At 40.6% G+C, this 18272-nt stretch overlaps 2 protein-coding genes across 2 annotated transcripts; both read right to left on the bottom strand.

Moving 5' to 3' along the window:
• Positions 1–686: 686 nt before the first annotated feature.
• Positions 687–18162, bottom strand: LOC137291825 (kynurenine/alpha-aminoadipate aminotransferase, mitochondrial-like). The gene is made up of 12 exons (XM_067823361.1): positions 18085–18162; positions 16853–16949; positions 15854–15953; positions 13797–13865; positions 13095–13227; positions 12290–12364; positions 4650–4925; positions 4337–4419; positions 4068–4164; positions 3631–3757; positions 2596–2804; positions 687–2224 (listed from the first exon to the last, which is right to left on the bottom strand). The coding sequence occupies exons 2-12, from the start codon at positions 16917–16919 to the stop codon at positions 2180–2182; spliced, it is 1281 nt and encodes a 426-aa protein (XP_067679462.1). The 5' UTR covers positions 16920–16949; positions 18085–18162; the 3' UTR covers positions 687–2179.
• Positions 5907–10540, bottom strand: LOC137291821 (uncharacterized). Its single transcript, XM_067823357.1, has one exon. The coding sequence runs from the start codon at positions 10451–10453 to the stop codon at positions 8459–8461; it is 1995 nt and encodes a 664-aa protein (XP_067679458.1). The 5' UTR covers positions 10454–10540; the 3' UTR covers positions 5907–8458.
• Positions 18163–18272: the final 110 nt, after the last annotated feature.

The raw sequence follows: 18272 nt of genomic DNA, 5'->3' as shown, positions 1-18272 counted from the left end.
AAAGGTTACCGGATGCAACCTTCTATTAGGTTTTGTTAGACCCAGTGTAGGAGTGTAACAATAACACTGGGGCTAAGTTTACTTAGACTGGTTTGACTCAAAAGCAAAGTGAATTTCAATCTAACTAGAAAATTAATAAGCACACAATACTCAATAAAACACTGGTCATAATGAAAACAAAAAACCAACTCTGAAATTTTTTGCAGAATTTATGTCCGGAAAATAAAAAAATCTGTTTAACAAATTATCATTTACATTCTGACACAGTTCACTATTTGTTAAGAGGGAGGGGTGCAGTTTGAAAAGCGAGTGCACAAGTGCTGACAAAGGTATTGATTCATTAACCTGTGGTATGGTGCTTGCATCCTTCCTCGCACACCTGCCTGTTCCACTATGTGCAATCTTCCCTCGTAACAAACAGTGAACTACATCAAAGTTTCATTGATAGTTGTTTATATTTAGGACAAAAATTCTGCTAAAAGAAATCAGAGCGTTGGTATGATTGGTATGAACGTTGGTTTTGATTATGATCAACATTTGATTGATGTTAATTAGATGTTGTAAATGTTAATTAGCTTTCAAGTTAGGTTGCAATTCATAGGTCCACTTTTGAGTCAAACCAACTATAGCTCCTGCATCTGTACATGGATTCCCTGCACAATATCATCAACAACTTGGACGGGACATTTCCTGTGCAGTCATATGACTTTGCTTGTTTATTTAATCAGTAATATACTGGTGTAATGTAAAATATACTTTAATGCATTCACTTAAGACACTGAGGCTCATCAATATCTGATATTCATCACAATCTGAGTAAACAGTATGTATATGAACAAAAACAACAATTCTCAAAATGTGATCATAAAAATGTAAAGCTGAGTCCCTTTTTGGATAAACATGGAATCTATAATCCAAAAAGATTCATCTCCAATGTTCAGGTGCAACTTTCTGATTATCAGTGGTCTTCATCCCTGCTAGATATCAAGGGCAGTAGTAAGCAGTGTCCCACTCCCGGTCCATATAAACGAGAAGCAGCAGAGTAGGCCCCCTTTTCCATTGACATCTGCTCCAAAGTCATTCCCCTTTCTTATTATGGTACATGCAGCAGAGTAGTCCCCTTTCCAATTAAGGCATATGCAGTGGAGTCATTCCCTTTTCCCATTAGTATATGTAGCAGAATAGTCACCCTTTCCCATTGGTGTATGTAGCAGAGTAGTCCCCCTTTCCCATTGGAACATATAGCAGAGTAGTCCCCCTTTCCCATTGGTACATATAGCAGAGTAGTCCAACTTTCCCATTGGTACATATAGCAGAGTAGTCCAACTTTCCCATGAAGGTACATGTAGCAGAGTAGTCCCCCTTTCCCACTGGTACATATAGCAGAGTAGTCCAACTTTCCCATTAAGGTACATGCAGTAGAGTAGTCCCCCTTTCCCACTGGTACATATAGCAGAGTAGTCCAACTTTCCCATTAAGGTACATGCAGTAGAGTAGTCCCCCTTTCCCACTGGTACATATAGCAGAGTAGTCCAACTTTCCCATTAAGGTACATGCAGTAGAGTAGTCCCCCTTTCCCACTGGTACATATAGCAGAGTAGTCCAACTTTCCCATTAAGGTACATGCAGTAGAGTAGTCCCCCTTTCCCACCGGTATGTGCAAAAAATAGTGCCCCCTTGCCTACTATAGTATATGTAGCAGAATAGTTCCCTTTCCCATTTTGGTATATGCAGCTGAATCATCACCCTTTCCCATTATGGGCAAGGATTAACTTTGGTATGTCTGGATTTGAATTCAAGCCCATCATCACTTGGATATGTAGATAGACAGGATTTCCAAAGTCTTCTTCTACATCTTGATTATATATTTATAATGAACACACAATGTCCTTTTTAGACTAGATCATACCCAATTTTTACATTCAGTGACATTTCAAAGAAATCAGTCTATACTGGTACATTGAAAAAATCTCATCATATGAAAAGAGCTATAATTGTTCACAATTTTCCAGCTCAAAAGTGATCATGTTTGGTGTGGACAATTATTTAGTTTTCTTTCAACGTTTCAGTGTAGTTGACTAATAAATGACACCTTATATTTAGTAGCAACTTGAGAAGAAAATGATAAGCTCTGAGTAATGTCACCAGACTTTCCACAATGTTGTGAGATCCTGGCAAGTTATGCCTGCTCTTCCCGAATCAAGGCCGCTAACCGCTCAAAAGCCTGGCAAAGAAAGGAGAAATATTATGAATAGGGTCATTCAGTATATGCAATTTAAAGAATAATTAGTGAAACAATACTACGCATTTCATAAATGATGTCAGACTTCTGTTTACCAGTCTCATAGCCCCATCACGTCACTGATTCTAGTTAATCTATGAATTATTTGATACTAAACAAGAGAAAATATTTGGTTTTACATAACAAATAGATTGACCAATATTTAATGCCAAAATAATTTGTGTACTGGCAAAAAGCATACACAATTTGAAACAGTTGAACAGATACTATATTTAGTGACGACGACATTGAGAACAGAATTTGAACAAGCTGACAGATATTTGAATGTATCACTTGAACAGGTATAGTGTTACCTTGTCCATATCCTCTGCCGACACAAGTGAATATGACGCTCGCACATACTGACATGGCGCTGTGTCGTCTGGCATGAAGGCGTTCCCAGGAACAAACAAGACTTCCTTTTCTCGTGCCTTCTCTGCGATCATCTTGAACGTATCACTGATGCCTGGCAATTTGAGCCAGAGAAACATTCCACCAGATGGGACAGACCACTCGGCTAGACCTGCAGAGAGGGATATGATATTTACAGTGAGTGAGTGGTTTAGTTTTACATCACTATTAGCAATTTTTAGCAATTTCATGGAAGTGGTCACCAGAAATGGGCATCGCACCTTGTGACAAGTCAATGTTTTAACCACTAGGTTCTCACATTAACAATATACACATGTTCTGTATGTTTCCAGTTGTTGAAAACTGATTCTGACCCGCATCTTCTCAGGTAGTGGTAAAAAAAGTAAGACAAAGATTTTCACTGAAACCAAAGTCATGGAGAAATCCTTATTTATTTTCACAAGCAATACCCCTAAACACAACCCATAAAGATCTCGGTTAGAATTGGTCTTCAGCAGCATGCTTGTCGAATGACGTGACTAACATGTCATCATATCTCAATTGTGTAGATCGATGCTCATGCTGTTGGTCACTGGCTTGTTTGGTCCAGACTCAATTATTTTAAAGACTGCCACCATATAGCTTAGATATATCATATGCATGAACAATTATAATATCATGATCATGATGAATATTTAGTACACACAATTCTATGACCATAAATATGTTGGTAAAATGAATGATTGTAGATTTCCATTTCATATATCATGGCTTTACATGATCTGTGTCAACAATGGATGCAGTGCCTAAAGGCCATCGGCCATTCTTATCTCCTGTCAAGAAGAGTCACAAAGCATACTGGGGTAATAATTGATTTCAGGACCAGTATTAGTATCCAACTTCTTAATCTCATTGAGGAAAATACTTTTTCTGATATGATAGGAATACCTACATCTGATGTTTACAAATAAACAGGGACGTGTGATTCACAAGTCTACCTTTGAGATGTTTTTCAGCAGCAGTGAGGCACAAGTCTCTCTTCTTCTCATAAAAGTCTGCAACATTCTGGGCATGCTTCAAAAAGCCATCATAACCCATAGTTTCCAAAATAGGCACCAGGAGAGCCTGTAGAAATAAACAAACAAAACCTCTTCCTAGTACATATAATATACAAATGCTGACGTGGACCTAGTACACATAACCCCGGTTCCAGCTTTGGGACATGAAAATGACTGCTACTGATATATGTATAAATCTCATGATTATCACATGAAGGATATAACAAATATAGATGCAGAGAATAAACCACTCATATGTACATATGACACAAGGAAAAGTGAAAACCTAACATCACACTTTGAACAAACACACTGAAGATCACTTCTAACATGGATCTGAAACTTGGTTCAATTGACAAGAGATCTGATTGACACACCTGTGACATGCCACTAACATGGACCACAGACACCTGCATGTGCAGAGCTATTCTGTTGACAAGCATCTTAGGACCACTCAGGAAGCCCACTCGGACACTAAAAAAATACAAAGTGCAAAAATGATGCTCTTATATTGAGTGTTCACTTTTCTTCAACTTCAGTTTAGACACTCATTATGTTTAAGCATTATTTTAAGGAGTTATGTGAGTGAATACTTAGTTCATAAGCTGTTTGGGCTCATACAGTACATCTGTGTTTAATGTCTCACCCTGACGATAGAAGTTTAGAGAGAGAGTCAAATCTCATTACACGCCCATCAACATCCATTGACAGGAAACTTGAGATGTAGGGCTGGAAGAAAGAAAGCTGGATTTAATTTCTAAAAAATGTGGAAGAAACAATTTGGTGTGTTAAATTATAAAACATCCTGAAGAGAAGAAAGATAGTTGAGATATAAAAAAGACAATCCACTAAGTTTCAAGAAAGAAAACAGTAAAAATAATGAAACATATTTCACATCAAAATAGGTGTTCATCAGTTTCAAACTGGAACTGGAACTCTGAATCATACAGCAGACATACCTTGGCAAACTGTAGATAAAAGTAAGGATCATCCTCCATGATGACAAGATCATATTCCTGAGCGATACTGTAAATCTCCCGCTTCCTGTCCAGGGTCAGCCCACTTCCTGTTGGGTTGCCTCCATTGGGAATACAGTATAACACCTTTGGGATATCACTGGCTGGATCCTGGGCGTCTGATGGTGACCATTTGGAGAGACATTGTCGTAGACTTTCAGGAATAATGCCATCTTTGTCCGCTTGTACACCCAAAATGTTTGCTCTCAGAGGACGAACCTAAACACCGGAAGAGTTTAGTTTTCAAAGGCAACAGGATAGATGCTGGTGACTGTTTGAAAACTTTGTCTTGGAACAATACAACAAAAGCTGTAATTTATACATCAGTTCCGTCTTCTAAATGCTGAGAGTAAGTACTAATCTGTCATATCATATCGCAACAAAAATGGCATATAAAGTTAGGGTATGACAGTATAATGGATTATAACTCCTTCACAGCTTAACCTGAAAATATTTAGAATAACATTAGAAGATTCTGTAAGAAAACAAGTAGTCTCTCCATATTTGTTGGGCAAAGTGTTGGACAAGCAGGCCAGTGACCCAAAAATTGGGAAGAATGAGTGAGTATGGTTTTTAACTTTTACCCTGCATGTAGCAATATTCCAGAAATATTCCAGTCGTGCACACCAGAAATGGTCTCTACACACTGAACCCATGTGGGGAATCGGTATTTGGTATCGTGAGCAATGCTTTAACCACTAGGCTACCTCACCGCCCCATGTCCTGGATCTGATGACCAAACCCTCATCTTCTACTCAATAACACCACTGGACATGAGTAGAGTCAGTCAATGAGTTGGGTTGAATGTCACACTGAGCTACAACTTGAAATGGGAAGTGATAAGTCTGAAAGGCCTTACACACTCTCTGAACCCTTCAACCCACAAAACTTGTGGGGTGGTCAGGTGGCCATGTGTTTGTTAGCAATATCATCTTGATGATCTGGGTTCAGTTCCTCATATTTATAATATGTTGAAACCCTACTTGTGTTGTTCCCTGGCATGATGTCTGAAAGAGGTAGATGGATTTCTTGCATATGTTTTTAAAAAGGTTTCGGACCTATGAATTTGCCTGTATGATTTCCCCAAATTGTGAGTCGTACGGTGAGCAAACCTTCGCAGTTGCAACTGCTACCTTTGTTGACACTGGTAAGTTCAGTTATTGCTGGACTTGCGTTTTAAATGAAAAGGAAGATATTATCTTGGGAGTAATGGCCAATATGTGTGGATGGCTACGGGGGTGAGAAGGAGCAGCAGCAGCGAGCGAGAGCATGGTATTAATGCATAATCACCTTTCCGCTGTGACAAGCAGACGAGGTGAGCGTAGCGAGCGATGAGTTCCACCTACTGTGAAGCAGGCTGGAATTACGATTTTTTGGTTTCTGCTGTGAAAGCGGACAACCAGCAGCATAGCGATTGATAGCTTCTCACCCCAAGCAGGCCATACACACTATGACGTTTTAATTCAGCAAAGTGAATAAAGGTACAATGAATATCAATGTTAATACTTCTAGATTTAATGTACACCCAATCAAATAACGGAAATAAGTGAGCACGGGAAGGGAGGGAGGGTTAATATGGTAGTGAGCGACGGTAAGTAGTGTTCGGCGGAGACGCGAGAAGTGAAGCACCGTTATCTGTCGCGTGTTGTGATGACGTAACAACTGATGACGTCATGATTTGACGTAATGTTTGCAGCTGCGCGAGCCAAGGTAATATTTATAAACAAAGGCACGTGGTATAGCCACGCCATCAATAACACAATTTAGCGGTTAACGCTAAATGCTATTATTGCTGGACTTGCGTTTTAAATGAAAAGGAAGATATTATCTTGGGAGTAATGGCCAATATGTGTGGATGGCTACGGGGGTGAGAAGGAGCAGCAGCAGCGAGCGAGAGCATGGTATTAATGCATAATCACCTTTCCGCTGTGACAAGCAGACGAGGTGAGCGTAGCGAGCGATGAGTTCCACCTACTGTGAAGCAGGCTGGAATTACGATTTTTTGGTTTCTGCTGTGAAAGCGGACAACCAGCAGCATAGCGATTGATAGCTTCTCACCCCAAGCAGGCCACCGCGATATAAATCGCCGGCCATCCACACAGCAACATATAGATATTAGAAAATAGTGGATACGCGAACAGCATGAACGACTTACACTGTGCTGGGAAATAATGGAAGCGCGTGCTCACTTACTGCCGTTATTTCTATTTATCCGAGTTAATTAGCAGTTAAAGCACTAACAATATTGTGCACAAAAATGTCCATTGCAGTGGTTGACAGGTGCACCCCGTCCGCCAAGTAATGTTCCGGGCCACATTTGACCGGATCAAACTGGTCGTGGCGGACGCTGATCCCATGAAGCTCATAGATTCTGTTTGAGAGTCTTCGATTTAGCTTTTTACGAGAAAGTTCAAGCTTTTTGATGTCCATAGCAGCCGGCCACGCAACCCGTGGCAACATGAAAGACCACACCAGCGTCGTATCAGGCATACGTAGCTTGGCATACAGCAAATCACACATAATGTCTTCATATATGGACCTGGCGGACGTTTGGGACAAGTCATTCGAGCCTAAGTGGATCACGAGCCATTTGGGACTGGTGTTAGACGCGGAAGCCAAAAGACTGTTAAGCGAAGCTCGGAAGTGGCTCCATCGCCTCCCGCCTCGGACCTGCCACCGTGTACGGCCGAGACGTTGCAAGCGTTGTTCCAAGCTCCCCTTTGCCCTGGCCATGTAGCTGTCACCAATCACCCAGGCCAGATCTGTAACATAGAGATCGGACAGCAGAAAAAATTGCTACAATGTAATTGGTAAGAGCAAGGCTAGTAAATATTAAGTAGAATCAGTTAATTATGCGTGGTTACTTTATTAGATCCTAATATAACCCTGGTATGCACAAGATGTCCATCTACCATACTGCTGAATTATACTTTCATCCAAACCATTAATCGCCGCAGTTGTAGCAGCGCCTATTCTGAAAGAATGTGATGTATACTGGGTCGCGTCATAACCGACATGTGATAGCGACTTATTGAGAATCGCCTGAAATTGATAGCGCGTTAATGGTGAGCCGTCAAAATGGACAAACAGCTGTGAGCTAGTGCGTGGTCTGGACGCGAGATACAGAGAGAGAGCTCTAACGGGGCATAGCTCTGAGGCAGTAGGAGAAATTGAAAGCAGAGTTCCTCTACCGAACTGGTCGGTTTTAGAAAATCTTATGCGCAAGGTTAATCCCTCGCCTGAAAATGAAACATCATTAATTTGTAGTGAAGTTTTTGAATCGTCGGCTTGTGAACTGCAAACCAACTCGCTGACCCTGAGGAAACCAAAAAAGGCTAAGGTAAATGCTGACTTAAAAACCTGAGCCTCGTAAGAAGATCTGCAGATAGCAGGCAAAACACCTACGATGCGCTGAAGAACTGGAAATGTGATGGGCTTTCGTATGTCCCTCCTAACTTTAATCTTGTGCATCCCAATGATGGCTTTTCTAACCAAAAAATGTTCACAGTGATTGATAAGGTTATTTAGTCTATTCCAGGTGGATAAGGCTGAAATGTAAGCTCTTACAGTACGAGGGGATTTACCTTGAATTGACATGTAGCCTATGAATTGCAGAAGTTGGTCTAGGCAAATGGGTCCTCCTAATGGTAGACTAAACGCGCGCCTAAACGTTTCGAGACATTGCAGCGCCGTGTAATAAGTGCGTCTAGTGTTGCGTGATAAAGAAGACACGATAAGTATATGAGATTCTGTCATACAATCTCCCAAATGTCTCTTGGTAAGCTGGTCTGTGTCGGGTCCGCGTCTGGAGCCATTTGGTGAAATCGGTGCCACTGAAAGCGCGAAAGAGCGTCAGCTATAGCATTTTCATGCGTGCTAATGTACTTGGCGTGAAATATTATGTTGTGCTGCAAGGAGAGTAATACTAAGCACCTTACTAGTGCCATGACCCTCTTGTTCTTGGATGACTGCTTGTTGATAATATGTACGACTGCTTGGTTGTCACATGTGAACATAACCTTTTTGTTGCTCAAACAATTTCCCCACAGTTTTAACGCTACCACAATAGGAAATAATTCAAGGAGTGTCATATCCTTGGTGTAGCCTTTTTGTATCCACGCTTGGGGCCAGGACGCACATGTCCAGCTGCCCTGGAAATACGCCCCGAAGCCGTGTGTGCTAGATGCATCCGTGAAAAGACGTAAATGCTGACCAGACAGCCAAATAGAATCATGAAAAACGGATACGCCATTGTAATGCTGCAGGAACTGTAACCATACTTGCAGGTCCTGTTTCATACCGTTAGTGAGTCTTATTCTATGATAGGGGTAGACGTTTCCGCAAAGGGCATCAGTCAAGCGTCTACAAAAAGCCCTCCCGCACCTAACTGCGCGACACACAAAATACAGCTTGCCTAACAAAGATTGTAACTGGTGAACTTTTAGTTTGCGCTTTTGTGACTGCAGTAAGGCGACAATTTCTTGACACAAGTGATTGATTTTTTCAGGTGGTATCCTAATCTCCATAGAGATAGTGTCTATGGTTATGCCTAGGAATTTGATGGTCGTGGTTGGTTGAACTGTTTTTTCCTGGGCTATGGGAATACCGAAATGTCGAAAAAGCTGAATGCTTGAATCTAACAGGTATTTACATTTGCCTGATTGGGCGCGACCTCCCACCAGGAAATCGTCTAGGTAATGCATGATGGATGCACTGTGTGTGTGTTTGGTTATGCACCACTGCAAGAAACGGCTAAATGTTTCAAAAAGAGCGCATGATATCGAACAACCGAAAGGGAGACATTTGTCAAAATAGTAATTTCCTTCAAAATACATACCTAACAGGTGGAAATCTTCCGGACGGACTGGTAGTAAACGGAAGGCTGACTTAACATCAAATTTTGCTAACTGAGCTCCCTTGCCTAATTGCTGCACTAAACTAACCGCCTCATCGAATCGTGAGTACTGAACGGAGCAAAATTCCGCGGAAATTCCATCGTTTACGGACGATCCCCGGGGATGGGAGAGGTGGTGTATAAGACGGTAGTTATCCGCGATTGTGGTGACACTTGATGTGTCTGATTTCTTTTTGACTAAACCAACGGGAGAAACCTTGAGGTTTTGAATCGGGCATGAGGGGAAAGGCCCGGCGATACGACCAAGAGAGATTTCTTTTTGTAGCTTGGTGTTGACAATTTGAGGAAACTGCCTTGCTGATCTAAGGTTGGGAGCGTTGTTAGGAGTGAACGAACCAGTGAACTGTAAATTAAAACCTGAGGTAAAACCTACCCGTAATAGATCGGCATCTTTTGAGCACACTGCATAGTACGCATCGATCCATGGAATCAGTGTGTTATATTTTATGGGTACCGGAGCTAACGACATCGGGAGATGGGGGTAAGCTGGCCCTGTTTCGGAGTTGCACTTGTGCATTGTTTGTTGGTTTGCTACGAAAAGAATTGCACTGACGGGCACTATGGTTTGAACTTTTGCATTTGGAACATTTGTGGGGGTACTTGCAAGATAATCTTGAACATTGGGAAAAATTGAAATCCCAGCAGACTTGCTTATCAGTGACAGCAGTGACGGAACCAGCAGTGCTGGACTTAGTGTCTGTGAGATTGTAGGACTGCCTACCGTGAACCATGTAACGGAGCCACAGATCGCCGTCGATGGCTCCCCAGGAACGCGTGGGATCTCTAGCCATTTTATGGCGGAAATAATAATCATAGGTGTACCACGAGTCATTACCGTACTTGTGTGCGGCGCCCCGAACTGCGTCAACGTATCCTAACAGTTCTTGAACTGCACCTGGGTGTTTTTGCAGGTAAATACTCATAAAAATATGGAAGGCCGTAGTCCAGGAGGCAATACTGAGGGGTTTAGAAGATTGTTTACTTGCCGGTTTAAACATGACCTGACCTGCCTGGTTAAAAACCATTTGTAACGGTACATCGCCATCCTGCGCAACGTTTTGAGAAGGGAGGAGTGTTTGGAAGTCTACGAACTCGCCGTTCCATATTTTTTGCCTGACCGAATCTTTCACATGAGCACCGATGTGGTCCGTTTTGTAGGAAAGCTGAGGCAAACCCGCATTAACCGCAGTGGCATCGGGTACCTGCCTGTACGTGGGGAGGCTTCGCTGTGAAGATCCCCCACCCGAAGCTAGATTAGAAAGCCATTGTATCGTGGCCTGAATGCTTGATGCAGAAGGAACTGTGCATGCATCTAAATCCGGATTAAACCCTGTGCGTGCATCTACCGCCTGCTGACTACTGGGGTGCGCGTCTGCCGCCGGCTGCGCTGCCGTGGATTGGGTAACCGGCGCGGGTGTTAGGGACGGTGTAGCTAATAATAAGTTTGGGTCTATCTGAATGGGATTGTTCATTCCCTGATGCAATTCTGAAGCTAAGCTAAACCTACCTTGCATTGGAGCGTTCCTAGGAGGATCGAAGGTCGTCCCCAAGGTCGTCCCTTGAATATCCACCGGCGGACTTGATGTGCTGATGGTACTGCTACCCCTTGTTGATCTGCGTTTCTTTCCAGCTGCAGGTGCCGGGACTAGCCTGTGCTGTAATGCTGCTCTTCTTTTTGGTCCCATTACAGATTGGCGACGTTAACCTGCTTATCGATGTTAATATGGTAGTGAGCGACGGTAAGTAGTGTTCGGCGGAGACGCGAGAAGTGAAGCACCGTTATCTGTCGCGTGTTGTGATGACGTAACAACTGATGACGTCATGATTTGACGTAATGTTTGCAGCTGCGCGAGCCAAGGTAATATTTATAAACAAAGGCACGTGGTATAGCCACGCCATCAATAACACAATTTAGCGGTTAACGCTAAATGCTATTATAACGGCGGCCTTGCTGATTGGCTACTGTGAGAATGTGGAGCCAGCAAAGGGAGATAATAAAATTATTGGGCCCATCCGTAGATGCGTCCATGATATAGTGGAGACTCATTGAAACGTATACCCTTGAGATATTGAGGATAGGCAGTTTTCGTTAAAGTCCTAAATCTAGCTTTACTGCTATGTAGCCTAATACAGGGACTGCAGGCTAATTAATAACATACCATTCATAGAAAGTGGGGGATGTTTTGGGAGAATACTGCTATTCAGTGCCAATGTATATGAGAACAAGTACTATATATCCACACAGATGAAGCAGACCCGTGAAGGTCATGGGGTAGAATAGGCCTTCAGCAACCCATGCTTGCCATAAAAAGTGACTATGCTTGTCGTAAGAGACGACTAATGGGATCGGGTGGTCAGGGTCGCAGGTGGTTGACATATGTCATCCCAATTGCGCAGATCGATGCTCATGATGTTGATCACTGGATTGTCTAGTCCAGACTCAATTATTTACAGACCACCGCTATATATCTGGAATATTGCTGAGTGCATAAAACTAAACTCACTCACTCACTCACAGATGAAGCACTTCCAAAGGAATAGAATAAATTGTCTCATTTTCTCTTAACTTCATCATCTGTTTCCTCCCTTACTTCATCATTTGCACTTTATCAATCTTGTAAATCTAATATCCGCTACTTTTCTTGAATGTTACAGAAGATGTACTTACTATGCTGAGAGTTCCTGCATATGCAGGTATCTCCATTAGGACGTTGTCCCCGGGACTCACAAATGCCTCGAATACCTGTACCACCAGAATATAGTGTAAGCATATCACTGTAAACACTTTTCCACACATGTTGAGGTTACATATAAACTAACTGCTTTCCACAGTGCAGTGGATAGTGCAACTACGTGGATAGCAGAGGTCAGTGGTTGATCCCATGGTTCACTTATATCTGATGACCATAAATGATGGACCTGGTTCCACTGGCACTAACTGGTCTTTGTGCTATGAAGACGTTAACTCTTCATTAGAATACAGGAATTATGACCATCATAGCAATAAGATTGCTCTGTGTATGTAGGCCCAGCAATTGAGGATAAAACACCACTGGTCAGCCTGTCTTTGTTGGGCATTCTTGTCTAACAGCAGCATGGCTTGCACTGTAAAACTGGCATATGATTGGATCTGAACATTCACTCACACATACATGTGCATGCACCGATATCTACTACTAAGTAAAATAATTTTGAACACAAACTTAAACAAAATTTCATATCAGACAAACTATAAGGATAACAACTTCTTTCATGCGTGATGTTTCTTTACAGATTCTTGACAAAGGTAGATGAATCTGCATCGAAACATCCTACTCACAAGACAAAAGAAACTGTTGTCTATAGAGTTTGTCAATACTGTATGTCCTAACTTCTAAAATGCCACTTGAAGTAACACAGTTCATGCAAAAAATGATTCTAGTGCAGTAGATCGGAAGACCGTGCACCAAGTCCTACGAAGAAGTGGAGCTAACCTTACACAGTCCGTCCTGGCTCCCGCTTGTCACGAGGAAGTCTAACTGTTTGTCGTCATCTGCAATGCCAAGTGTTGGTGGGTTGTGAACCTTCTGTTGGAGGCCCTTCAGCCATTTCAGCATTTCAGGCAGGCTGAAACATCAGGTTGGCTTGAAACTAGTACTGAGTCTGGATCAAACAATCCAGTGACTGACATCATGAGCATCTGTCAGATGTGATACAATGACACACATCAGCCAAGTCAGTGAGCCTGACTGGCCGACCCTGTTAGCTGACTGATATGACAAGCATGGGATGCTTTGGTACTATAGTCTGTGTTATATATTTACTGGGACTATGTCAGTGAAGAGGTTTCTAGTATGATGTGAGTGAGTGAGGCTAGTTTTATGCCACACTCAGCAACATTTCAGCTATATGGAGGCGGTCTGTAAATAATCCAGTCTGGACCAGACAATCCAGTGATCAACGGCATGAGCATCAATCTGTGCAATTGGGAACCAATGACATGTCAACCAAGTCAGCGAGTCAGACCACCCAATCCCATTAGTTGCCTCTTACGAATAGTATAATCACTTTTGTCTCAAGTATGGGTTGCTGAAGACCTATTTTATCCCCTAGTATGCTATTATAATCTGCATTATATCTGTATACAGTGTATACAGCTATAACATGCTGAAGTCTCTCGAACATGTCAACATTACCCTGGTGTGGCAGAGTACTGTAAACCCTTCTTCAGCAGGGCATTATCCAAGTTGAGTTTGGACCCATCACTGAAAACAGTCCACATGTAAGAAACATTTACAAAGTGGTGATGATGATGGTGATGTAATGTTACAAATAGCAATGATGATAACAATATGGATGAGAACTTTAGGGTAACATGCTCTTCATAATAATTGTTTGTTTTCACCTTGTGGCATTTAGCAGTGTTCAAGCCATATGACTGCAGTGTGTGAATAATCAAGTCTGGTCTGGGTAATATTGTGATTGACACCAAAGATCCATACTGACCAACCTGACTGACCTGACATTACACTCAGCAGTATTCCAGCTATATGAAAGCAGTCTTTCAAAAACAATTCTGCACTTGACAATACAGTAATTGATAATATAAGCAACAATCCACACCTTCAGAGCATGATGACAGACCATTAACCAAGGCACTGAAACCCAATCACTGGTCACCTAACATCCAGCCGAGGCTGATAAAGACCAAATCTGACCTAGGTATATATATAAACATATTTACCACAAATGTAAGCAATACAGAATGAAATTTTTAATAAAATCAACTAAATGTTTTCCTAAAAAACACATGTCTAGATAAACAACAAACACTAGTACTTTTATAACCAGGCAGTTAATTTACGTAATTAAATAGTGTATTTAATTTCGGAATTGCACATGGGGTATTTTTACTGCTTGTGACTTTGCATTGGGATAAAAACAGAGAAGTTATGGTTGGATGTATATATGTTCGTTGACTTTGACACTTGCAGATTCATTGTGTTTACGTTTTATCTGTTTACTGGATCTGGGTTTCAAGTTTCATGTTATTTATCAAAAGAGACTGAAAATACTTCAACTTTCTTTTACTTCTTAAAAGGAAAACCAGAAATGACTTCGAACGAGACAATTCAAGGGGAAAAATTAAAAATGCAATAGTATTGCAATATTTGGCTGCAATGGTAAATCGCAATTCACTATCGCAATAGTTAAACTGTCACCCCTAGTGTCCATATCAAATGAGTGAGTGAGTGGGTTTAGTTTTACGCCGCACTCAGCAATATTACAGCTATATGGCGGCGGTCTGTAAATAATCGAGTCTGGACCAGACAATCCAGTGATCAACAACATGAGCATCGATCTGCGCAATTGGGAACCGATGACATGTGTCAACCAAGTCAGCGAGCCTGACCACCCGATCCATATCAAATGAAGTTAGGCTCCATTACTGACTCCTACTAGTTAAAGGTCATATGCAACCAAAAAATCAAAATAATTAAAACAGTTATCACTTATTCATGATAGAAAAAAACAAATAAACAGAATTATAAGCATATAATCGCAAAACCAAAGTGCAATATTTTGAACTTGAGTTAACCTCCTTAGAAACGAAGCAGCCACAATACCGACCTCAGTCAGAGCCAATGGGTGTGCACTCAAGTGTAATGAAGCCTTTAGTCATCTCTTTGTTTATGGCGTATAAGCCCGATAGGTGTTACTTTCAAATTGGACGTGGTCAATGATTAAAGTTGTGCATTGCATATTGTCATTAGCAGACAGGCAGGTAGACATATTAGGTGTCAATAAACCTGGCATTGAGTTTTCTCTGTGACAGAGTCTGCTTATCACAATCAACATGTTTATTTTATGTAACATGTAGATTATTTACTTCTTTGTGTACACAACCAAGATCAGACTACTGCTCACAACCTCATACTTCAGGCAGCCATACTGTTTTGAACTCCGAGAACCTATTCCCTGCGTATGCGTTATGCCCGCAGTGCAGCACACCTATTGAAATCACTTTTTCCCCCAGTGCTGGGGGAAATTAGAAAACTGTTTGAAGTCTGATTTTGCAGGCTTTCTTTCACTGCATTTTTTTTTCAACTTCAAAGGTTGTATTGGCATTTTTGATGATTTGTTTCTGTAAGTAAACACCAAAAGGTATTAGAATCTGCACAGTTGTCTTTTATGTTGCATGTGGCCTTTAAGTTAACCACTTGACTACCATATTCAGTCACACAGATATTACCTGAGAGTTAACGAAGCCTCTTTTATTGGGAACAACTCAGCATTGGGCATACCACCAGCCATGGAGATGAGGGACGGGGGAGACTGAAGCACAATGCCAGCTGAAAGATATGCGTAAACTATATTTGTCTTGATTATTTGTTGATTATTGCTTTAGAACATCATTCATTATCAAGGGTCTTGTGTTGGACTAAAAGGGCTAAATGTCTCCCAGTTCGACAGTATTTTGGACAAAAAAAAATATCCAACAATGTTTGTTGTGTATGTCCAGGTGAAAACAGTCTAGAGTGCTGTTGTACACTCGTATAAAAATTTAAAGACAGATTTGTCACTTTACTTGACTCAAATTCAAGATGTGTGCATACATAATGCAAGATTTTAGAGCGAGTGAGTTGGCTTAATTTTATGTTGCACTCAGGAACACTCCGGCTATATGGCAGCGATCTGTAAATAATTGAGTCTGGAGAAAACAGTGATCAACAGCATGAGCATTGATCATTGCAATTAAGACCAATGATGTGTAAGTCATTGAGCCTGACCATCCGATCCCATTAATCACCTCTTACGTCAAGCATGGTTTACAGAAGATACATTCTAACCTGGATATTCACGGGTGAAGATTCTGAACACAGAATGCATGATTTTACCAGATATGTTTTTGATGAATTGAGTTCTTACCAGTCTATCTTTACCCCTAAGGTAAAGGTTGTTGTCATTTTTCAGTAAACAAAATTACAAAAATATCAGATAATATTTAATTACATACAACATTTCAGATATCAACTCAAAAACGAGAATCTTGGGGAAAATCTTTGAGACTTTGACATCATAAGACATTTGGGGCTTTCAATGTGTAAATCATATCTGCCACAATTTTAATCAAATGGTCAATAAATCCACAACTAATTATGTTCAGATTAATTCAGTTGTTGCAAACGAAATGATCAGTTAGGTGAATACTAGTATGAACAATGTTACAACATACAATTTCAATGCTTACTTAGAACTCTAATTGGAGATGGCTTTCTTGCCAGACTTGTGGCATTCAAGAATCTTGCGTAATTCATTTTCAGAGGATATTTCCTTTCTGGTTCTGTCTGCAACACAATCAGTTGAAAAACATAAAGAAAACGGTTAACTAGTGACAAGTACAAGTGCAAATTTAGCCGACAGAAAAAAAGTAAGCATAAACAGGGATAATGTACAAGGATACATCACTCGCTTGCTTATTTGACCATTTGTTCTAATTAGCATGCGCCTCATCATACTCCAACACACACAGTGACTTGGTTCATTCCAAGTGTGTTTAACAGTACTTCAGTCAGTTTATTATATCAGTCAGAATTTTACAATTATGAATGAATGAATGAATGAATGAATGAATGAATGTATGTGTGTGTGTATGAATGAATGAATGAATGAATGAATGATAGCAAGAATTAAGTTCAAGAATCATATGTGATGAAAGAAACATAGAAAAAGAACAAAAGAAAGCAATACATATGTGAGAAAATGATAGAATAAATGATACACCATGGCTATCCCTCTCCAAACATGTTACAGAACGCAAAGCTAGCGCTAGAACACATGTATTTTATAAGAGTCTACTTCACACACCTCAAATACACCCTAACAATTTTGTAAAAGTTATGAAACTATCACAATTACTTGCAAAGACGTTTCAACTAAAGGAAAAGATTCTTACTAGCCACAGGCTTGCGGACCAGTGACTATTTCGCACGCTGTATTGAACTATGGTTATTACAAATATAACAAGTTGTCACTATGAGTTTGTCATAACATTACAGTATATATTCAAGAGAGCCATATTAAAGCATCATGCATTATAAATTCCCTCTGTTGTCCTATAAAGTAGCAATTTACATCAGTATATAAAAAATAAGATGTTGAAAAAAATGCTGATGTTTCAAATTGACTGAATTACTATAAACGTTCTCACTTTCTGTAGATATATATTGAGTATGTTGTAACTTGATTATTCAATTATATAATTTTTTGGAAACCTATGATTTATGTGGAGGAACCTGTCATTCATACTTTCAATAAAAAGTTGTACATTTTATCCGAAGTTCACATTTTGAACTGACCCTTGTCAGATGCCCCACTTTTAATAACACTAAACATCCGTCACTTAGTGACATTTAATATGACTTTTGTTTGGAATGTAGTGTAGCATATTGTCCTTTCATTCTTATCAACAGTGCGATTTACATTAAGTTGGTCGGAGATCACATCCAGCAGATATTTCTCGGTCAAATGCTCTTCTTCATTACGACCCTGACCTTGCCACACCTCAAAAAAGCAGTACATGTCATGGGAATTGTAAAGGTGATGTGTTCTTTTTTTCCGGTAGTCATATTATTGATAGTATAGGTAACCTTAAAATAATAGATATGTGT

Source organism: Haliotis asinina, chromosome 7, assembly GCF_037392515.1.
Source record: "Haliotis asinina isolate JCU_RB_2024 chromosome 7, JCU_Hal_asi_v2, whole genome shotgun sequence".
Lineage (NCBI taxonomy): Eukaryota > Metazoa > Mollusca > Gastropoda > Lepetellida > Haliotidae > Haliotis > Haliotis asinina.
This window is presented reverse-complemented; position numbering and strand designations above follow the sequence as displayed.